The sequence below is a fragment of the Diadema setosum genome, chromosome 17, assembly GCF_964275005.1.
Source record: "Diadema setosum chromosome 17, eeDiaSeto1, whole genome shotgun sequence".
Taxonomy (NCBI): Eukaryota; Metazoa; Echinodermata; class Echinoidea; order Diadematoida; family Diadematidae; genus Diadema; species Diadema setosum.
Genome location: NC_092701.1, coordinates 15272007 through 15296502, shown reverse-complemented (window position 1 = coordinate 15296502; position 24496 = coordinate 15272007). Strand labels below are relative to the sequence as shown.

Genomic DNA, 24496 nt, shown 5'->3' with positions numbered 1-24496 from the left:
TTGCTTTTCCCCCATTGACTAACACTAGCCCCTAGGGATTATCGTTTTTATCATTTCAAGTTCGATGCTGGTATTAGCGTTGCTGTGCGAGACTCATATTCACGTCCATAACAGATGCACGTTTTTCGTGCAAAGTCTATGCCAATGCAGTCTGTGGTCGCCCACGTAACAAACACGATCACTCACAACATGGCCTTGTAAATTTGAGCCTAAGAACAAAGTTAGGATAATTGTGTTTTAAAGAAGGGATGACATTTGTGGCATTTTAATCAGTCTCCGTAGTTATGGGTCTAAAACTAAGCAATCATGGCTACATCTTTTTATATTTGACTTTAACTATGTGCTATTCCCGCGGACTTCACGATAGTGCGATTCCAACACCTAGTGCTGGGGATCGATAATTTTGATCGGTATCGCCTCGTTAATCTGACAGTCTGTGTTGGACCTCGATTTAATCTGTTATTCGGGGGCTAGCTCCTAGCACTATATAGCACTAGCACCGAACTTGAAATGGCATTATGGTCGTACATGAAAAACGTGCACTCGCGCTTCAAGTCCGACCTTCATGTCAACCAGTGATGATAATTATGTTATGCATGCTGCGTACATATATATATATATATTTTTTTTTTTTTTTTTTTTTTTTACACTATGTACTCTGGAATACTTGTGCATGGTCAGCAAAACTTTTAACTATTTACTCTGGAAAAGTATAGCTAGTCAGCTATGTTTTTTTTCTATGTAATTTAACTTAAATACGTGTACTTATCAATAGTTCTGGAAGGTGTTTATGTAAAAAGTGGAACTACTTACTGATACACCATGCAGAACTTGTAGGGCCCAAGTGGCCAACAGAGCTGTTTTAACACCAATTTTCACATTAATGTTCATTATAAGTATACTGAAAAAGTCACTTTAGAATGCACCAAATGGCCTCATTTTAAGATATGAAATTCAAAAACTCCCTACCATGGGAGGGGGGAAACCACCTCCCACACCCTCCCCCTGCTCGGTCGCTCCACTCCCTCGCAATATCTCACTCTCACCTGTCAGTCAATGTTGGCAGCCCTGTGTGTGCATGAACACAGATTGACCAGATCAGTGGGGGAAAAAAAAAAAATCATTTGGTATAGCTACACTTCTTCTTAAGTGCCGTCTTCAGTCCGAAGGTTGGCGACTATGGACCTCCACTCTGTTCTGTTCATGGCCGCCTTACTACATGCAGTCAAACTCTTTCTTGTCCAGTCCTTTATGTTGTTACACCACACACTGCGTTGGCGTCCTCTGCATCTCCTGCCTTCTATAATCCCTTCCATTATCCCTTCCATTACACTTTTTTGGATGTTCTGATGTCTTTTAACATGGCCAAAATATTTGAGTTTTCTTTCCTTTACTGTTGTGAAACATGTACATTGTAGTTGGATGATATGAAAAGGCTGGCTGCATTCGAGATGTGGATATTCAGACACCTGGGCCGTATATCATGGTCAGACTGGAAAACAAATCAGTATTTTCTAGATCATCTGAATGTCACAAAAACCTTAATGAAAGACATTAAGTCAATAAAACTCAAATAGCTACACTACATGCATGTGAAAGGGAGAGCTCACCCAATCCAGAATGTTCTAGGACATGCCTTCATATTTGGCTAAATGATGCAATACATACACTCTACCTGTCTCCCAATATCATTGGTAGTTATTTTTAGGTATGATGTTATGCACATAACTAGACAGTGAGTCAGGGTATTTGGAAGGCTCTTGAACTTATGTAGTATGTAGAACTTATGTAAAGTATGTAGCCCCAGGTTGGAGAGAATTACAGAACCTTCAAGAAAGGGTAAAGGGACATAATATATAAGCCACAGAAATTGAAGTAGGCAGAGTACCTTACACCTGTGCTCTGAGAGTTACATCACTTCTGGCTCAGAAGCGACTTGCTATACTGTAAAAGTGGTTTCTTTCGCGTACAGATACTTTCGCGGTTTCTATCAATGCCGACTTTTCGTGTGTGTTTAAATTCGCGGTCGGCAAAATCTGTGAATTCACAGCCGGCAAAAACTGTTTTATTTTGCATATGAAAACCCAAACTGTAATGCAATTATTATTAAACAGAAATTAAAATTAAATGCAGGTTTGCCTTAAATCCCGTCTCCCGAGTACTTTAAAACATGCTTGTACCTACATTGCCCGGTATCGCTGTGTGTGTGTTGACCATCAATACACTCAATGCGCTGAATCTTTGTGTGTGCATGTGGCGTTGTAACAATTTGCGAGTTCAAAACATTTTCGCATGACGTTAAATTCGCGGTTCAACCTCAAAGCGCAAAAAGCGCGAAATTAAAACCACCGCGAAAGAAACCACTTTTACAGTAGTCAGTCCTGGATTAGCTGCTGACCCGAGACATTGCCTGTGGATCATTTGCCTACACTGGTGACAGACTCCATTCTCATGTCTATGGACATTCCTACATCAAAGCAGTGGCAGGCTTTGATTGATATTCTTAGTAGGGCTCATAAAAAATAGATATTACAGACCATGCATGCACAGCCAGCATTGAAACAGTAAGTTTCATATACCTCAGTCCTGCATTTTTTTTTATTTCTCTTTGTTGATTATTATGCAAAGAATTATTGTATTATGTCTTTTTCTCTTCATGTCTAATCTGCAGAGGGAAACTCTACTTCAACAGTTGCAGCGTAACCAGTTGGAGACCGATGCCACTCTGGAAGAACTAGATGCAAGAGTGGAGTCAGAGGATCAAGACTATGATATGTAGGTTATCTCATTGCCAGCAGAAAGATTCCATGAATCAGCTGTTTGAAAATGGTGAAAAGAAAATGTCACCTTTTTGTCAAGCCCACCGGAAGTGCGGGGAGACTAAGGGATCGCCTGCGGGGTCTGTCCATCTGTCGTCCGTCCGTAACACTACAAAAACTTGAATAACTCTCTAATGAGCACTTCAACTTCAATCAAACTTGGAGGGAAGAGGGGTTATACAAAGTTACACATTTTGCCAAAAATGAAGGTTACCTCAAGGTCAAAGGTCACAGACAGGAGTCAATGAACTTTAGGGCCCAATGTTAAGTTTTTACGGCGCGTTTCGATTGTGGCTCATAACTTTTGATCCCTATGTACGTTTGTGACCAAACTTGGATGGTAGATGTCCCTTGGGGAGTTGAAGGTCATTACAAGGTCAAAGGTCACAGACAGGGTCAACGAACTTTTAGGGCCCACTGTTAAGTTTTTACGGCGCGTTTCAATTTTGTTTCATGAGTTTACACAAGAACTCACAGTGAGAGCCCGCTCGACGCGTGCGCAGTCATATCGCTTCTTCGCACGTTATGCACGAGGGAATAAGTTCCCTCCTCGCAGTCTAAATCAAGTTTTATTCATCCCTTTTACCGTGCATCATCGCACGATCTTATCATATTGTGGATTGTTATTATCTGTAGCTCAGTTAGAGCTGTCTTTTGCTTCGGAAGTGGACTTTTATTCACGAGAATTGCGGGGTGGAAATTCCGCTTACCGTTCCCGCACATCATACAGCTAAGCCTGTCGTTGGTGGCAACACTAGTTCGAGCGCCCCACAACATACAGCTAAGTCTGTCGTGGTGGTGGTGACTGCAGCCGCGCATCATGAACCTAAGTGTTCGCCGGCTATTAAGGCTCAGTGGAAGAAGAAGGGGACGGGAAAACCCTTAATAACCCAGCAAACCAGGCTTAAGTAAGAAGGCAGCCCCCCTAAAGAGAAGACGGACGCGGAGGTGCTTTCCCATCTTTCAAAGCTTGAATCCATGTTTGAGAAAGTCATGGAAGTGCTACCGTCTCAGCCTTCTCGATCAAGTTTTCCATTCGATCGTATCCAACAACAACAACTACGTGCCGGCCATGTTGGTACGGCTTGTACCGCAGACCGCGGTGGTGTGCCGTTTGGATATGGATGCGTGTGCTACTGACGATAGTACGCAAGCTCGCGGTATGCTGCGGGACCACAGCGGCAGCAGCTACAGTGGGGATGAATGCGATTTCCCTACAGTGGCAGCGGGTTACGCATCCGCAGAGCACACGGGGCGACCTGTGCAAGTACCATCCTTTGCTGCAAAGTTTGCGGTCTCCTCCTCTGTGGGCGAACCTATCAATGATGAATTGGCAAATTCTACCAACTATCTTATAATCTCCCATTGTCTGGAGGAAAAATCTATGGAAGAGTCAGCAGCAAACTACCCAGCACCGAGCAATTGCCCCAACTTGCTAGTCCCTAAAGTAAATCCAGTGATTTGGGATAACGTGACCCAGTCTACACGCAGCAGGGACGTTAAACTGCAGAGAGTACAGAAATCTCTCACCCGCGGGCTACATTTGTATGTGCGATCCTACAAACTCTCCCTACTGACTTGAGTGAGGCGCAACAGGACGCACTTGCTTTACTCTGTAACGCCAATTATGAAATGAACTGCCTGAGAAAGGAGCTTATCAAGCCCGACATGAATGCTGCTTACGCACATTTGTGCAAGCCTACAACGCCCATGACCGCGTTTCACTTCGGTGACGACCTGGGACAACGTGTAAAAGATCTCAAAGAGGAGAATAGGGCTGCCTTTAGTGTGGTTAAAGGGCAGGCTAAGCGATCAACGCATCAGCCGTATCACCCATACAAGTGCACGGCCAGCGGTGGATTCAGCTGGAGGCAATATCGGAGCGTGGGCTGGCTCGCAGCTGGGGATACATCCAGGCCTTTTTAAGGCCAACAGCCGGGAAACAGTCATTCAGCCCCGCACACACAGACTCGCCCACCTCCAGCGCGTGCGCACAAAAGGGGGCAGAGCTACTCAGTGACCCCAGCCAAGCCAAGCACTGTGTCACAGAGAAAGTAGCTGCACTACCCAAAGAGGTGAGTTGCAGGCCTAGCTCTTGTTGTGAAAATACACAATCTACTTATACTGCACAGTCAGTTGTTGACATTGAACATGTAGATGTTCCATTAGACCTGCCCGTTGGGGGTCGACTGAGGCATTTTAGCAAGCAGTGGAATCATATTACCACTGATCCTGTCATTCTTGATGCAATTAACGGTTACAAACTTGAATTTCAAGAGGCGAATATCCCACCTCGCAGAGGTAAACTGCCTTACCACTACAGAGTGGGTAATGCTGAGGAGAGCAAGATTGACATTGAAATTCGAAAATTGGCCGAGAAAGGCGTAATCGAAGAATGCCAACATGTGGCAGGAGAATTTGTGTCCAATATTTTTACATGCCCAAAGAAAAATGATTACATACACCTGATTTTCAATTTATTGGACCTAAATGACAGTCTGAATGTACAGCATTTCAAAATGGATAACATCCATACAGCTACAACCCTAATTTCCCCTGGTTGTTACCTTGCCTCAGTCGATCTTCGAGATGCCTACTACTCTGTCCCTGTTCACCCCTCACATCGCAAGTATTTGAGATTTGTCTGGCAAGGGAAATGTTGGCAATTTAGGGTACTCCCCAATGGCCTTAGTACAGCGCCTAGACTCTTCACCAAACTTATGAAGCCGGTGTTCTCAAAACTGAGACAGGCAAGGCCACCTGGTTGTGGGGTATTTAGATGACACTCTCATAATTGGTGAAACTGAATCGCAAGCACTAGAAGCGGTGCAAGCAACCACAAAACTGCTCTCTGATCTTGGTTTTGTTATTCATTCAGAGAAATCTACCCTAGAGCATCAGCAACGGCTCTGATTCTTGGGGTTTGTCTTGGATTCAGAAAGCATGACCAGAACGCTCCCTCATGAGAAATGTCAAAATATCAGGGCAGTATGTGCGGAATTACTAGGGAAACAGAACCCTACTATCAGGCAGGTGGCGCAAGTCATTGGGAAACTGATTGCTACTTTCCCTGCAATTCAATATGGCCCCCTCTTCTGTCGTAGCCTAGAAAGAAACAAAATTCTTGCACTGAAATCAAGCAAAGGGCATTTTGATAGGCCTATGAATTTGTCTGAAGCTTCTAAACAGGAGTTAGCTTGGTGGTTCAATAACATTCACTGCCAGTCGGCACCAATGAGTCGAGATCGACCAGCTTTAGAGCTCCGTACTGATGCCAGTGGGCAAGGATGGGGTGCCACTGATCTAAGCTGTGAAACTGGCGGTAGATGGGATGATCAGGAGATAGTGCGTGCTCAAAACAATGAAATCAACTATCTTGAAATATTGGCTGCAGGGCTTGGTTTGAAAGCATTTTGTGGCCACCTGCATGATCCGCATGTGCTCATTAGAAGGGATAACACAACAGCTATAGCCTACCTGAACAATATGGGAGGCATTAAATCTCAAGCCTGCGACAGGGCAGCACGAGACATTTGGGTTTGGTGTAAGGAAAGGAACATCTGGATCACAGCAGCCTATTTACCTGGTCGTGACAATACAGAAGCAGACAGGAGATGTCGTCATTTTAATGACAGAACAGAATGGATGCTGAATAAGAAAATTTTTACAGATATCACAAAGAAATGTGGTACTCCCCAAATTGATCTCTTTGCGTCCAGACTCAATAAGCAACTGCCTGCTTATGTTACGTGGCTGCCTGACCCGGATGCGGTTTCAGTGGATGCATTCGCTCTGAATCGGGGTGAGCTGTATTTCTACGCATTCCCTTCTTTCTGCCTCATCCCCAAATATCTCCAAAAAATAAAAAACGACAAGGCACATGGTCTCTTGATTATCCCAAACTGTCCGACACAAGCGTGGTTTCCTCGTATGAGGAGAATGCTAAAAGATGAACCACTCTTTATTCCTAGACACAGAAATTTGATTACGCAACCAGTATCTGGGGAACCGCACCCTTTACACGCTTGCCTTGATCTGTTATGTTGCAGGTTTTGAAGCTGCCGTTCAAGAACTCTGGCATGAGCAGCAAAACGGTGGACATCTTGGCAGCATCTTGGAGGGCATCAACCCAAAGACAGTATTGTACTTGTAAGGAAATGGAAAAAAGTTTTGTACACTTAGGAAGGAAAGTCACCTTCATGCCAAGATTAATTTTGTTTTGGATTTTTTTACGCGCATGTTTTATGAAGAGAACTTGAGCTATTCAGCTATTAATTCAGCATGGAGTGCACTTGCTGCCTTTCTAGTGTTAAACAATTCACTATCAGCACTCATCCGCTTCTCTCTCATTTTATGAGAAGTGTGTTCCAGCTCAGGCCCCCAAGGCAGCAGTATTCAGAAATTTGGGATGTGAATATTGTTTTCAAGTATTTGAGAATGCTAGCTCCTGCAAGCTCGCTTAGTTTGAAGCAATTAACGATGAAGCTGTGCATGTTACTGGCCTTGATATCCACCCAGAGGGTACAGACTTTGCATTGCCTGAATCTAGACAACATGATTCTCAAACAATCTATGGTGTCATTCAAAGTTAATGAACATCTTAAGCAGTCTAGACCTGGGAATTTTGGATTGGACTTACTCTTGAAAGCGTACCCCCCAGACAGACGTTTGTGTGTAGTTACATACATTAAGGCCTATCTTCGGAGAACCAAGGAGATCCAAGGTGAGGAATGACATCTCTTCATTAGTTTTCGCAAGCCTTTCAAGAGAGTAACAGCACAGACAATTTCTCAATGGATCAAGGAAATCATGACTAGCGCTGGCATTGACACCACAATGTTCAGTGCACACTCAACCAGAGCAGCATCTAGCTCAGCAGCAAACAGAGCGGATGCACCTATTCCTCTGGTCCTCGCAAAAGCAGGCTGGTCCAAAGAGCAGACATTTCGCAAATTCTATGACAAGCCTCTGCAAGACGAGGGAAAGTGTCTGTCGCAGCTGATTATGAGGAAATGATGGCCTCAGACCCAGGTAATTTTAGCCTACATTTTGCTTGCCATTGTGCATGCCTAAGATTGATCATTTGGAACAAATGTGACTTCTGTGCTACAAAATCTCACTGTGAGTTCTTGCGTAAACTCACGAAATAAAGTAGAAAGATTAAACGAGAACTTACCACTTTGAAGTTTGATCTTTATTTTATGAGGGAGTTGGAGAAAGAATTCACAGTCCCTCCTCTCCCTCCCTTTCATAAATATCATCCCAAAATGTATAGATCAACTTCAAGTAAGTTCTCAATCTTTCCACTCTGACAGAAGTCACATCTTGTTGCTGTGAAGTATGACTGCGCGTGCGTCGAGCGGGCTGTCACTGTGAATTCTTTCTCCAACTCCCTCATAAAATAAAGATCAAACTTCAAACTGGTAAGTTCTTGTTTAATCTTTCTATTATGGCTCATAACTTTTCATCCCTATGTTCGTTTGTGACCAAGTTTGGGTGGTAAATGTCCCTTGGGGAGTTGAAGGTCACCCCAAGGTCAAAGGTCATTAGCGGGGTCAATGAACTTCTGGGAGTTAGAAAAATATTATTAAATTTCTTTTACACGAATGGGCCAGACACATTTTGGCACTTGCCTTGTTATGAACAAGTTGTTCTCATCTCTTTTTCTCTCTTTATTTTTCTCTCTGAGTCTGTCCTAGTGGACTAATCCTTCTGCCATTAATATTTCTGTCATTTGGGCCTTTGTCCAAGTTGATATGAGCTTGCTTGTGCTTAAAGTGAAAACATAGTTTTGGTAAGGGTTTGAGAACCCCTCTGGCACCATTTCATATTTGCTTGCAATAAATCGAAAGAGTCTACCAAGAAACTTACCCGGCTGACGCGATTTGCCGGGATGAGGAGTTGTTTTGGAGTATTTGGAGATCAGAAATAAGAGTCGGTATACCGACTTTTATTCCAGAAGGATTCAGACTAACTCGGTCTCAGGGAAAACTTGGCCCTATTTCAGACAATTTATACGCAGTTCGAGATCGCCACACTGAGTAGACAATCAAAGACGCTTGATAAACAACAACAACTTCAAAGACAGCGCGTCTCAGGTGATGTGCGTAATACGCTTGAGGACCTCGCGCTGTCCATTTATTTTGTACAGGAGTAGCGCGCACTTTCCTGTCTTTTCAGTTAAGCGTCTTTGGTATCAACTCGGACCATAACTGTGACCAGCCAGAACGCGAAGCGCTACAGGCCGCTCCCATAGTACAACACTGTACAATCCAGAGGGACAACTCGTCCCGCCGTCAAAGCAAGGCTGATTTGTGTCCGAGTTTAGCCTAACCCCGATCAGGTAAAGTTCTGACACTGCGACTCCAGCGAAATTTGACAACTTTTGCAGGCGTACCAGAACTATGTTTTGGCTTTAAAAACCAGTACCAGGCACACAGAAATGTTGTTAGCACTAACAGCACACTAACAGTACCGATAGCGATGTTTTGGCTTCACATACGTGTAATGTCAAATAGTCAAATTCACTAATGGAGCTGTTAGCCTAATATTTCAAGGCTGCACAGAAACTAACAGTACTGGTAATGTTTAACAATTCACTAACAGTGACAGGGGCACCAATAGTGACAGTGTCAGTGAATAATTTCTTGCGTGCGCTGTAACTTGTCTCCTTTTTTATACCAAGTAGACCTACTTCAAAATAGACATAGACCTAATAAAGAATGTGATGGGTAGCAGGTGATATAGATTTTGCTGAAAACAGCATGAGGAAACCAAGATATGATCCTTTTCAAGAAGGAAAAGAAAATGACTTTTTCAGGAAATATCAGCTTTCCAAAGCAGTGTTTAAAGACCTTTTTTGACATTGTAGGCCCTGCATTGGGAAGAAGAACACTATGGTGAGTAAACCGTGTACTCTACCTTAAGTACAGTCAGTATAACTTAATAGTGTAATAGGCTACATACGCATTAAAAGCAAATGATAATGAAAATCATTATTGGCAAATACTCTATCTTGAGTGAAGAGCCATTTCCAACTTAAACAAAACGGAAATGAAGCTATAGCGACTGGTATGCCTACGCCATAATGCATGGTTCTCCCATAAGTCTAGAGTGCATTGTACGTCTTGACAACGTAAAAAATAAAACTGGCAAAGAAATAAAATGACATGTTTATTATAAATGTGTTGATTGTTTACTTTCCTTGAACTGGGTTTCATTTGAATGGATGACTAATTAATATGGGGAAAATTGTGACATTTAAACATTTTCCCATGAGGTTTGACCCCACAGCCAAAATGTTTCCCTACAGAATCATTGGGCAGTAATGCATGCATATTGCATGTCTTTAACCCTCTGTGTAGCATCATTGATATGTTTAGCTGACAGTGTAGCATTATTGATATGTTTAGCTGACAGTGTAGCATTGTGCTTTATAATACTACTTGGTATAACATTTATTTCTTTGTCGGTGTAGTCTGGAGCTCAAACTCTCTACAGTTTATTCTGCACCATTATGATAAATTCAAATACAGCTCTATGAAGAAGACGATAGACGATATCAAACTGTTTTAAGATATACATGTAAATACACATCACTCATGAAGACAACAATGCTCTCTGTAGTGCTGCGTCAACAAGATGCATCAATCTATAGATTACTCTGCACAAGTATAGTAGATACACATATCATTTTACCAAACTCTCTGGCTCATATCCACTAACAGCGCTCTAACAGTGCTTTCTGTGTGGTCATTTTACTTATGCTGTTAGTGGCAGAGTTGTTTAGTAACTTGCTAGCGCTAACAAACCTGCTACGGTATATTTGCAGCTTTTCTGTGTGGCTAGTACAGATATTAAGTGGTCACCATAAGAGTGAAATATTTGAGATATATATTTGACATAGTGATCATGCTTCTATGCTTCAAGTTTCAGGTAGCATGAAGATGGGTTTCTTATCTTTAGGGTTAGTAAATGTAATTGGTCATGAGTTATGCTGCAGATATCTTATTTCTTTGTGTAAGCAACACCAATGTTCCCAGACTGGTAAAAGTCACTGTCATGCCAGTAATCTTTCAGGAATTGCCAAAGTTACTGGTCTGACATGACCAGTTAAAAAAAAAAAAAGAATAGCATTGTCGGGGTTAGTTGAAAAAAAAAAAAGAAAACAGGACTGATCAGTGATCAGAGAGAAAAAGATTGCAATTGCACGGTTTAACAAGTTTTATGCAAGTTTTTAGCTCACCTGAGCCAAAGGCTCAAGTGAGCTATTGCGATCGCCCTTCGTCCGGCGTCCGTCGTGCGTCGTCCATCGTCCATCGTGCGTAAACTTTTTACATTTTCATCTTCTTCTTGAAATCCCCAAGACCGATTTTCATCAAACTTGGCAGGTAGCGTCCCTAGGTGGTTAGGAACTCAATTTGTTAAAATGGGCACCATGCCCCACCCAGGGGGCCCCAGGGGGAGGGGGCCCCAGGGGGGGTGGCTAAACCCCCCAAAATTAAGGAATCTGTAAAAATCTTCTTCTCTAGAACCAGAAGTGATAGAGCTAAGTTAATACTATGAGTTAGTACATTGATGACTGTAGTTTCAAGTTTGTTCATGGCAGAATCAGGGGTGCCCCCCATGGGACCCAGGGGAGGGGGTGGGGAGGGGTCCAAATGGGGCCTAAATTGTACATTTTCATCTTCTTCTTGAGAACCCCATGACCCATTTTCACCAAACTTGGCAGGTAGCGTCCCTAGGGGGTTAGGATCTCAATTTGTTAAAGATAATAAAAAGTTTTGGCACCTCAAAAGTGTCCTTGAATTTCCTTGTCTTAGTTTGTGTTTCAGGTTAAAGTACCTTTCATATAACTAACACTGTGAGACTTACTCTCCCCAAAGTGCTCTCATGTCTTAGTAATCATGCAATTAACTGCGACCAGCAGCCCCATACGCATAGCGACCAGCAGTCCCATACGCATAGCGTAATCGGGCTTCGCATTGTAGCATTCAGGATCATGACAGATTTAGTATCGCAGGGTAAATGTCAACTTAAAATCCCATAAATTCTTCAATTTGAAGACTTAACAATTAAGTTGAAGTATTGAAAACAGGCTTCGGGCAACGTTTGGTTCTGCCTATAGTCCCTTTCTGTTCGAATTGATGACTGAATGTGACTCGGTCGACAGGACCTTAGGAGAGCTACATACAGTACAATGAATACTACAGCCAGTGTCTGCGAACACATCACATGCGCACAAAATTTCAAATCATGAACGGATAAGATGTTTGTGTGCGCACGCGCTGGCCATAGTATCCAGTGTATGTAGCTCTCCCAAGGTCCTCTCGACCGAGTCACATTCAGTCATCAATTCGAACAGAAAGGGACTATTGGCAGAACCAAACGTTGTTCGAAGCCTGTTTTCAACACTTCAACTTAATTGGTAAGTCTTCAAATCGAAGAAATTTTTGGATTTTAAGTTGACATTTACCCGCGATACTAATTCTGTCATGATCCTGAATGCTACAATGCGAAGCCCCATTACGCTCTGCGTATGGGGCTGCTGGTCGCAGTTAGCTATGCGTACAATGGGCTGCACGCTGCTGGTCGCAGTCAGTGGTTTCGTACAGTATTTATCGACGCTGTACAGCGTCAGCTTTGGTACGAAACCATGATTGCATGATTACTAAGACATGAGAGCACCTTGGGGCGAGTAATTCTCACAGACAACGTACTTTAACCCGAAACACAAACCAAGACAAGGAAATTCAGGGGAGCTTTTGAGGTACCAAAACTTTTTATTATCTTTAAAATGGGCACCATGCCCCACCCAGGGGGCCCCCAGGGGGGCCCAAACCCCCCAAAATTAAGGAATCTTTAAAAATCTTCTCTAGAATCAGAAGTTATAGAGCTAAGATAATACTATGAGTGAGTACATTAATGACTGTAGTTTCAAGTTTGTTCATAGCAGATCCAGGGATGCCCCTCTTGGGGGTGGGGGGGGGGGGGTTGGGAAGGTCCAAATGGGGGCCTGAATTGTACATTTTCATCTTCTTCCTGAAAACTTCATGATGGATTTTCGTCAAACTTGGTAGGTAGCATCCCTAGGGGGTCAGGATCTCAATTTATCAAAATGGGCACCATGCCCCACCCAGAGGGCCCCAGGGGCCCCCAATCCCCCCAAATTAAGGAATCTTAAAAAATTTGGGCCCTTATTGTACATTTTCATCTTCTACTTGAGAATGCCTAGTCAAATTTTAGTAGAGCTGTGAATAATTTAGATTAGTGACTGCGTGAAAGGTGAACTTGCGATACTCAGGTGAGCGCTAGACCCGCGGGTCTCTTGTTGTTTATTGTGTACACCCTTCGATGTTCTTAAATCATTGAACATAATCGTTGGGTTTTTATGCCTCCGCCACATTGTGTTGCAGGAGGCATTATGTTTTCGGGTTGTCCATCTGTAATCAATTTGTGGACAGCATAACTAAAAAACCATTTGAGGTATCCTAATGAAACTTGGCATGTGCTTGTATGTGATATGCATGAGTGGACGAAGTTGTGCCTATCAACTTTTGGGTTTACATGCTCAAGCTTAAAGGACAAAAGGTCAAGTTCAAATACTCAAAATTTTACTATTACCACCCATATCTATGCAATGCCTGAAGGTATTTTCTTGAAACTTAGTCAAGGTCAAGTGAAAATGTTAAAATTTCACTTTTTTCTCCATATCTCACAAGTGGTACGAGGTATCTTCATGGGACTTCATACATATGCATGTACTGACTGGCAGTGATTATCTAGATAATTGGGGGGTCAAAGGTCAAGGTCAACTCCTCAAAATTTCACTATTTCCCTCATATATATGCAATGCCTGCATGATTTTTCTTGAAACTGAATATATACATGTATTACCCAATAGAGATTCTCTGGGAAGTTTCTTGCCAAAGGGTCAAAGGTCAAGTGAAAGTGCTAAATTTCACTTCTTCCTCCATATCCTGAAAGTGACTCAAGGTATCATCATGGAACTTGGGGCATAGTTATGCACATTCTACCTTTGATTCTCTGTCACACATGACTGTACAGTGTCGGGGCGATCTTTAACAGCCCTGACACTGTACAGTCATGCTTACCTGGAAACATTGAACTGCACATTACTTGAATATGAGACCAATCTGAAGCAAATAATTTTCACACAACAATAGATATATAATGTACCCTTAAATGAATCCCACAAGGATTGGAACAGTCATCCCCCAGCATTCCCACTGATTCCCACTGATCAGTTACTAGCCATCCCCTTTAATGCTCTTTTTAGTTGACCAAATTTTCTTTTTAGACCAGTAAAAAATTGAGAAAAAATGGGTATTTACTGGTCCAACAGGGACAGGTTGGACCGGTAGAAAAAATGGGTTAGTGTGCAGCCCCAGTGTAAGTGATGAATTGCAGCATGTTGTTTAGAAAGGCACTCTTTACTTGAACATCTGTAGTTAAGACATTTTAGCCATTCTAGAATAAATTCCATTCTGTCCTTTATCAACTATACCTCTCCAGGTATCTTGCCAGTTTTTCTCAGAAGCATAAAGGGTCATCAGTATCTTTGACTGTTCCAAATGGCCAGCCACTGCGACGTTTGTCAGGTCTGTACTTCCAATTGTTTCACTTTTTGTCAGTGTCTTACATTCAGTTCCTATGATGATGATGATGATTCACAGCATTTGTATGGCACTATATTTCTGTGTGAAGAAAATTCAAACTTTCTTATGACAGTATCAGTGTGACTTTAGAAGTGAACAAACGGAAAGTACCCAAATAATGGCAGAGGAGATAAACTTCTGTGATTTACTAAAATATGCATGAGATTTCAACAAAAAAGGTGATTTACTGTATGACAGATTATAGTGTATATTCCAGTTTAGAGGATGTCAATATACTTTTCCCCAGAAGGAAAACCTAATATTTGCACAAAGTAATGAATAAAGAATAATTGTAGTTTTAATGAAAACTGTCTTATACACAGAAAACATGATATGAGGTCTGACTAATACACGTGTATCAGAAATCATTTTTCCAGCAGTGACTAGAACAAACTTTTTTTAGTCATTGAACAATGGAAGAGAAAGTCAAGTGAGCATTGTTTTAATTTTTTTCTGCCAAAATAAGTGTGTGATCAGATATTTACATATTATATACAAGAAAGAGCATGGCAGACCCGATCAAACTCACAAGGTACAACACACACACACACAAACAGAACCTTTTATATCAAACCATGGTTCAATTCTTTTTCATAGGAGTCTGAGCCGCTGGAATAGGGGTATTAATCACCTTCAGTGATAGTTCTAGTTCCTTTCACTGACCCCATTCAGGTGCCTCTTTTGTGTAGAACAAAAAGAGTAAGTGAGCCCATCAGTGCACGCTCTATTCATACCTTGTGCCAGATTGATATTTTGCATTGTTCAATGGCACGTACAGTTGACCATGGGAAAGGTGATACGTGTACCGCTTGAGTGGTTTCACACAGGTGGATTACCAACCTGTCCATTCTCTGTTGACCTGAAAATGAATTTGGTTTGAGGCATTGAAGTCTCTCAGAGAATTGCGGGAGGAACAGGTTAATATGTATTTTATCACGCAATTCTCGGTTGAGAATATATGAAATCCCATTTGCGCCTGCGCAGTCAATTCGTTCATAGCCATTTTGTTTTGCAACACCACTGAATTTTGCACAGAAAATATCTTCAGTTTCATTGTATATCATATCGATTTTGGTCTGACTCCCATCAGGAAATTGCAGACAGCCATTTTTAGTTCGGAAGTTGAGTTTCTATAACCTCTAGTCATGAATGAAGATTCAAGAAATAACAATTATAATTGACCACCCTTGGCACGTGGAAATGCCAATACAACCTCAGACTCCTCTGGCACTAGCGCGGGGCCACTTCCCTCCAGTCAGCACCGGCGAACAGACCAGACGAGCACCGCTGCGGAGCACGTTCCACTTGCACCGGCCAATAAAATCGCTAGTGCTAGCAAGGCAAAGCCTACCTCGCAAGTGAAATCTTCCGACAGTAAGGCAAGGCGGAGCTGTATAATACAAAAACACTAAGCAAGGCGAAGCCAACCTCACAAATACCACAGACTGATATCTACCGACAGTAAGGCGAAGCCAAGCTGTATGCAGCAGAAACCACTGAGCAAAGCAAAGCCGAGTTCATCGTGAGCAAGCACTTTGACTGGCAGTAAGACAAAGCCAAGCTGCAAGGCAAATCTTCCGACTCCTGGGTCAACATCGGGTGGGTCAAATCCATGCTCTACAATGGATGATGTTCATTCCTGCATTGACAAACTTGAAAGCTTGATAACGCAAATGGTAAAAGGTGCTTCCATCAGCAGCTAACCCATCCACTGTGTGTGCGCATGCCATTTCTGATTCTGAGTATGGAAACTCTCCTCTCGAGGAGATGCGATGTGACTCTGAACGAGAAACTGAAAGTGAAAATATTGCCACCTTTTCTGACACTCATGACCAGCCCCTTGAGGCTAGGACAAAAGTACCAACTCTCGCAGCCAAGTATGCTGTTGCATCATCAGTCAGGGTCCCTTTGGATGATGAAATTGCCCAAACTATCACATACATGATGAGACAAAAATTAGAAGAGAAGTCTCTTGAGGAGGCAGCAAACAAATACCCCTGCCCTGGGAATTGTGAATCATTGGACATGCCCTAAGTCAATACATCCATATGGGAAAATATCGGTTCTGCCGTCAGAGGCAGGGACCTGAAGATTCAGGCTATCCAAAAATCACTTATCAAAGGGTTGTGTGCACTAGCACAAGTTCTTGAACCAAACAATATGAGAGAGGAGCTCTCAGATGCCCTAGCACTATTGTGTGATGCCAATTTCAGCTTGAACTGTCTGCGGAAAGAACTGATTAGGCCTGACCTGAATGCTAATTTCCAGCATCTGTGCAAATCTACCAACAGAGTCACAAAGTAACCTATTTGGTGATGATTTGGGGAAACAAGTTAAGGAAATGCAGGATCAAAGAAAGACCATAGCCAGGGTGTGATGAGAACACACTACACCCCATCTCACCATCCTTATCACCGACACACTGACAACTCGAAGCAGAGGGCAAAATCGGGAGGGGGGAGGGAGGAGAGGGGGAGGGGGGGTTGGTTCTCCAGGCACCGTGGCCCAAGAGCAGGAAACTCCAAGCTGCCTTTTTTAGTATACGGCTAAAGACAATGCTTCAAGAGTAGACGGCGGGATCCACTTCCCCACACATACACTCCACTGACTGTCAAGGCAGAGCCAAAGCAGCAAAGCCCCCAGTCGCCGTCCTGGGGGGGGGGGGGGGGGGGGGGGGGACTGGGACAACAATAGCCGACACAAGTCCCATACCAAGCCCATCAAGCACCAGTCATGAGGTAGGTGCAAATTCAGGGCATCAGAATAATGCTGTTGGTGGTTGACTGAAGCCATTTACAGATAATTGGGCTGAATTAACATGTGATCCATTCATTCTTGAAGCAGTATCGGGATACAAACTAGAATTGATCCAAACAAATTCCCAACTTGAAGGGGAAAACCTCTGTATATTACAAGAGGAATTCTACTGAGACAGCCAAAATTTGTGAGGAAATACAAAACCTTGCACAGAAAATATGTAATCAAGCGCTGTGCTCACAAGAATGGAAAATTCATCTCCACCATATTCACCCAAATGAAAAAGAATGGTCAGTGGCACACAATCAATTCTAGATTTATCAGAACTCAAGAGCATCACATATCACCATTTCAAAATGGGCAGCATCTCCTCGGCAATTACTCCTAATGAGGGAGATTACATGTATTCAGTCGATCTTCATGACGTGTATTACTCAGTGCCCATTCATCCACAGTGTAGAAAGTACCTTCGTTTTGAATAGGGTGATGAATTATGGATGAATCATTACCAAATGGGCTAAGCTCCGCCCCTAGGTTATTTGCCAAACTCCTGAAACCAACACTTGCCCATCTTAGGCAGGCAGGCCACATAGTCTTAGCCTATCTTGACAACACTATCATTGTGGGCAGAACAAAACAGGACACAGAAAAGGCAGTAAAGTCTACTACTTCACTGTTATCAAAATTGGGATTCATAATTCATCCCGGAAAATCATCCTTGGAGCCTTCACAAGAAATTGATTTCCTTGGGTTACTCTCAGTACTGCAAAGATGACAGTTACACTGCCCAACAAGAAAGTTGAGGAAATCAAAGAAGCAATTACTTGATTGCAATAGGCCTTCTATATGAGAGGTAGCAAGAGTTACTGGGAAACTAATAGCCTCCTTCCCAGCTGTTCAGTGTGGCCCTCTGCATTATTGAACTCTGGAATCAGACAAAATCATAGCCTTAAAGCAAAACAGAGGACATTTTGATATGCCCATGGCACTCTCAGACAGGGCTAGTAATGACCTAAATGGTGGGTTAGTAATGCATCCTCTTCCTACAAACCTATACTTCAAGACAAACCCACAATGGATATCCATGCAGATGCAAGCGGAGATCCAGGTTGGGGTGCTACGGACATGAACTCACACGCAGGACGGAACTTCCATGAACTTGCACTGGCCAAAAGAAATGAAATGAATTACCTTGAAATGCTAGCTGCATGGTTTGGACTCAAAGCCTACTGCTATCAGATTAGAGATGGGCACATTCTAGTCATAATTGACAACACTACTGCTGTTGCATATGTTAACCATATGGGAGGCACAAAATCCCCACGCTGCAATAAGATCGCACTGCAAATTTGGAAATGATGCAATGAGCGTTATTATGGATAACAGCCGCACACCTTCCTGGTAGCCTAAATGTCAATGCAGATCTCATGTCGAGGAGATTTAATGACAACATGGAGTGGATGCTAGACAAAGGCATGTTGCGACATAAATTGTCACCCCGTCAAAAATTGTCGCCCCCTGAAACAGGCAACAATTTTTGACGGAAGTTGGCGGTTTAAATTGTCACCCCGTCGTAAATTGTTGTCTGGCGACAATTTATGATGAGGGCTGACGGCAGAAATTGTCGCCCGCCCTCGAAGCACATTTTGGGGGGTAATATCATTCTTGACATAGTCATTAAAATACCAAATCATAACTTACATGGCTACATCCAAGCAAACAAGCCATGTAAAAAGTCACGGTGAGGTTTCAAGGAAGTGTGTGTGTGCGCGCACACATGATAATTGAGTGTCAGTTCGAGTGTGTGTGTGTGTGTGTGTTATTGTATATTATGGAAGAATGTGTTTATTATGTGTTTTGGCTGGGCATGGGGAGCGGAGGGGTGAGCTGTTGCTGGCATTAAAGTTATATTGATTATTTATCAGCAGCTTTGAGTCTGATTGACAGATTTGTATTTGAATCAAAGAGGTTCTAAGATTTGAATTCGGAGTGGTGCTTGCGTGTGAGCGGATGCTGCTTTTATGCATACGGTCCATTATGTCTTATGTATCAACATTGGGAAGTCGTTTCATCAGGAAGGAAGATGGTATCGGTTCGGGTGTGTGTGTGTGTGTGGGTGGGTGTGTATGTGCATGCGTATGTGGGTTGGTGAATGTGGGTGTGGGCTGATTTAGGTTTTGGTTAATCGGGGGTTGGGACGGAGATTTGATTTGAAGAAGGATAGTTATAGATGGTATGACAGATATTGGTAGGATTTAATATTTGTGATGGGTGTAGATTTGTTTCGGTTGGGAGGGAAAGGGTTGGTCGGGTTTTTTTATACCCCCACCCACACATAGTGTGTGGGGGGGGGGGGGGTATATAGGAATCACTCTGCGGTCGGGTGGCCCGGCGGGCGGGCGAGCGAGCGGGCTGTTGGGCGGTCGGTCGGTTGGTCCGTGGCAAAATCTTGTGGATCAAACTCCTCTCTCATTTTTTGAGCAATTGACCCCAAATTTGGCATGTGTGACCACTATCAAAGGTAGATGTGCAAGACACCTTTTTTGTTAGTATCGCATAATACATTGCCATGGTAACAGCATATTTTCAAAAAAACTTGTGGATTAAACTGCTCTCCCATTTTCGAGCAATTAACCCCAAATTTAGCATGTGTGACCACTATCAAAGGAAGATGTGCAATACAACCTTTTTCGTTAGTATTGCATAATGCGTTGCCATGGCAACAGCAAATTTTAAAAAAATCTTGTAAAATGCTGTGGATCAAACTACTCTCTCATTTATTGAGCAATTGACCCCAAATTTGGCATGTTTGACCACTATCAAAGGCAGATGGGCAAAACACCTTTTTTGTTAGTATCGCATAATGCGTTGCCATGGCAACGGCATATTTTCATAAAACTGGTGGATGGAACTACTCTCTCATCTTTTGAGCAATTGGCCCCAAATTTGGCATGTGTGACCACTACCAAATAAAGATGTGCATGACACCTTTTTCGTTAGTATTGCATAATGCGCTGCGATGGCAACGGCAAATTTTTAAGAAATCTTACAAAATGTTGGTCTTTGAGCACTTGGCTTGAAATTTGTTACATGTGACCACTATAGTTCATAGATGTGCAAACTTAATCTTTCGTCATTGTTGAACAATGTGTTGCCATGGTAACAGCATTTTTCACTAAGAAGAATACAAAAATATTTTGGATTCAGTTAACTCCCTCAGTCTTTGAGTATATGGCTTGAAATTTGTCACATGTAATGGCTATGGCGTGTAGATGTGCAAACTTCATCTTTCGTCATTGTTGAACAATGTGTTGCCATGGTAACAGCATATTTTGATTGAAAATCATACAAAAATACTATGGATTCAGTTAACTCCCTTAGTCTTTGAGCACTTGGCTTGAAATTTGGCACATGTGACCGTTAGAGCACGAAGATGTGTAAACTTCATCTTTCGTCATTGTTGAACAATGTGTTGCCATGGTAACAGTATATTTTGAATGAAAATCATACAAAAATTGTGGTTCAGCTAACTCTTTCAGTTTTTGAGCATTTGGCTTCAAATTTAGCACATGCGATCTTGGTATAACCTAGCTGTGCAAAATTTATCTTTGTCATTGTTGAAAAATGTGTTGCCATGGTAACTGCATATTTTGAATGAAAATTATGCAGTGATGTGAATTCAGCTAACTCCCTCAGCTTTTGAGCATTTGACTTGAAATTTGGCACATGTGACAGCTGTGATATGTAGTTGTGCAAACTTCATTCTTTGTTATGTCAAACATTGTGTTGCCATGGTAACAACATTTTTTAATGAAAATCATAGAAATTGTCAATTTACTTATCTTACTCCATCAGGTTTTGAGCATTTGACTTGAGTCCAGTGTCCAGTGTTGAACAATACAATGCCATGGTTTCTATTTTTTTTTCAATAAAAAGCATACAAAGTTATTGCTGGTTGAGCTAACTCCCTCGGTGTTAGGTGGGGGTATTAATCACATTGAGTGATAGTTCTAGTTGTATCCCCCAAACAGAGTTCGGAGGATATTATGGATTTGGCCTCGTTGCGCCGCGTCCGCCGCAGAGATTTTCTTGTGAGCGTTCTACTGGCTGCAGTTCTTCTTTCATCATCTTTAAATTTGGCATGAAGGTGTATTATGGTAAGACAAAGAAGCCTATTGTTTTTGGTGATGGCGCCCTCGCTTGTTCCGTCTTTATACACGAAAAGGTAAATTTAACAGGGTCTACTTGTGTGTGCGATGCTGGCCTGGTTTCTCGACCGATTTTTTTCAAATTTGGTATGTAAATGTATCATAGTCAAATCTATACACCTATACCTATTGATAATGCTGCCCTCACTGGTCCACCTTTTACAGGGTCAAAGGTCACTCTGATCATGTCAAAATTTGCAGAAGTGCTTATTTATGCAATAACTTCATTGTTACTCAATGGATTTTATTCAGACTTGCTAAGGAGATGTGTGGGTGGTCATTCTACATGAAGGACATAACAGTTTGTGGTGACGGCGCCCTCAGTGTTCGGACTTGGAGGCCATGTCACGTTTCTTGTATATGCTCTATAAGCCACATTTCTTGTCGGATTTTATTCAAACTTGCTATAGAGATTTATGGGGAGTTATTCTAAGTAACAACAGTTTTCATTGCCAGTGCTCTCATTCAAACTTTTATAGGATGACATGTCATATTCCTTGTATGTGCTGTATATACTAGCCTCATTTCTCGTCGGATTTTATTGTATCCTGCGACAGTTGCCATGTTATACAACATTCTGGCCTAAAAAGTAATCCAGATGGGGTATGTGAGCAGGTTCGGGGGATACATGTGCTCGATTACGAGTGCTCTAGTTTATGAATGATTTCATTCTAGATTTGTATAATGTATTTTGGGGTTTTTTTTATGCCTCCGCCACGAAGTGTCGCCAGAGGCATTATGTTTTCGGGTTGTCCGTCCGTCCTTCCGTCCGTAATCAATTTTGTGGACAGCGTATCTAAAATACTGTTAGAGGTATCCTAATGAAACTTGGCATGTATATGTATGAGTGGGCGAAGTTGTGCCTATCAACTTTTGGGGCGCACATGCTCAAGGTCAAAGGTCAAGGTCAAATGCTAAAAATTTCACTATTTCCCCTATATCTATGCAATGCCTAGAGGTATTTTCTTGAAACTTGGTGTATACATGAATTACCAAATAAAGATTCCCTAGAGAGAGCTTTGGGTCATGAGGTCAAGGGTCAAAGGTCAAGTGAAAGTGTTAAAATTTCACTTTTTTCTCCATATCTCACAAATATTTAAAGGTAACGTAAAGTTCCGTATATAAGACGCACCCGTGTATAAGACGCACCCCTACTTTCGAACCTAAAATTAAAAAAAAAACACGAAAATTTCCACGCAAATATTGCGTGTGTCATACATATTATTTCAGCTCAAAATTTCCCTAGAATGCAGCATGTATTTGCTCTATTTTTTCGTTTCCTTTTATACTTTCTTTTAACTGTATTCATCGGATATCGGCAAAATATGGAAGACGCAAAATGCGAGACTTGTCTCGGTACTTATTTGCTATTGTTTCGCCTTTCAATCGTGGTACATGTGTCATGCATATCGTACTCATGACTGTCTGTAAGGTTCAATACGAAAAATAAGAAAAACATCAACAAGTGTAGCAGAGGGATCATATGGCGAGACGTACGGTGCATACGGTAATTACACTCACTGTTGTTTCGCCCGGAGGGATTACCAGTAACGTGTGTCTCTTGTACCATGCTTGTATGCACAGTGCTGGCCTTTTGCAAAAGGCAGCTCGCTATAATTTCAGCACACACACACAGAGAGCAATGGACTTGCACACACAGCGCGCAACGGGCAAGCGTGCTCCGATCAGATCGCTGTGTGCACGCGAGTCCATTGCAAAAGCCTCTCTGCAGCTGCTGCCTTTGCCAAAGGCTTGCTAGCTAGCTAGCTACAGTGTAGCTATGCTATCCTAGCTGGCCTCGTGAAATGAAGAGCAAACGAACGACATGGATATGCATGCATGCTTCACACATCGTTCATATTTACGGTGACATAGTGTCGATCCTACTCCGTATTTTACAGCTTTTGTCTATGGCCATATTGATACTAGTACATTGATAAGTTTTACGGCATCGGTAATTTAGTAGTGATACCTTTACATCCCGTATTCCAGCTACTAGGTTGGCTGTTGGTAGCTTGGTAGACTGACATCGGTAGCATACAGCAGTGCTGTTACAGCTGTTGTCTATGGCCAGATTAATACATCGTTACTGCACAAGGCCGATGTAAGTTTATCTCGTATTTGCAGCTTTTGTGTGTGTCCAGATTGAAAGATCGCTCATTTATCCGTAAGTTTTAGTGATTGCTTACCTTCCAAACGTTGATGGGCATACATGGCCCCAAGTTGGCCTTATAAAATTGGGTGTACATGACGGATTTTTTTCCGTGATTCGACTGTACCCGTGTATACGACGCACCCCCGATTTTCAATGTTTTCTGACGAAAAAATAGTGCGACTTATACACGGAACTTTACGGTATCTTCATGGAACTTAGTATATATGCATGTACTGACTAGCAGTGATCATGAAGGGAATTTAGGGGTCATGGGTCAAAGATCAGGGGTCAAAAGTCAAGGTCAGCTCATCAAAATGTCATTATTTCTCTCTTATCTATGCAATGCCTGCAGGATTTTTTTCTTGAAACTTAGTGTATGCATGTATTATCCAATACAGATTCTCTTGGAAGTTTCTTGCCAAAAGGTCAAAGGTCAAGTGAAAGTGCTAAATTTCACTTCTTCTTTAAACGTATAAAAGGGTCAAAAGTTGGGTACAAATCCTCAAATCCCCAAGTACCTGCACTCTTATACAGTATAGCCATTCATCCAAATAAACCTAGTTCAAGAAAAGTGAACACTCAATGCATTTGTGACAAACCTGTCATTTTAATATTTTGCCAGTTATGTGAAACTGTCATCACACATTGTCAAGACATTGTGCTATAGACCTATTCGGAGAACCATGCATTATGGCGGAGGCATACCAGTCGCCATAGCGACATTTCTAGTTTTTGTTTGTTTTTATGTATATGCCCTTGTAAGTGAGAAGGAGTTACATGATCCAATATATTCAAGGGATATAGGTTTGATACATGTCAAAACTTTCTCGTGAAGAAATTGTTAGTAGGGTTGATTCATAATCGAGTTATGTATGTTGA

The 24496-nt window shown here is 42.2% G+C and overlaps 1 protein-coding gene and 2 pseudogenes across 1 annotated transcript in view; all 3 read left to right on the top strand.

Moving 5' to 3' along the window:
• Positions 1 to 2779, top strand: part of LOC140241209 (rab-like protein 6) — a 43216-nt gene extending 40437 nt beyond the window's left edge. Inside the window, exon 7 of the mRNA XM_072320964.1 lies at positions 2672 to 2779. Within this exon, the coding sequence (XP_072177065.1) occupies positions 2672 to 2779 (108 nt within the window). The remainder of the gene's footprint in view (positions 1 to 2671) is intronic.
• Positions 2780 to 3797: 1018 nt separating this feature from the next.
• LOC140241206 (uncharacterized) lies at positions 3798 to 4877 on the top strand (annotated as a pseudogene).
• Positions 4878 to 6859: 1982 nt separating this feature from the next.
• LOC140241208 (uncharacterized) lies at positions 6860 to 7835 on the top strand (annotated as a pseudogene).
• Positions 7836 to 24496: the final 16661 nt, after the last annotated feature.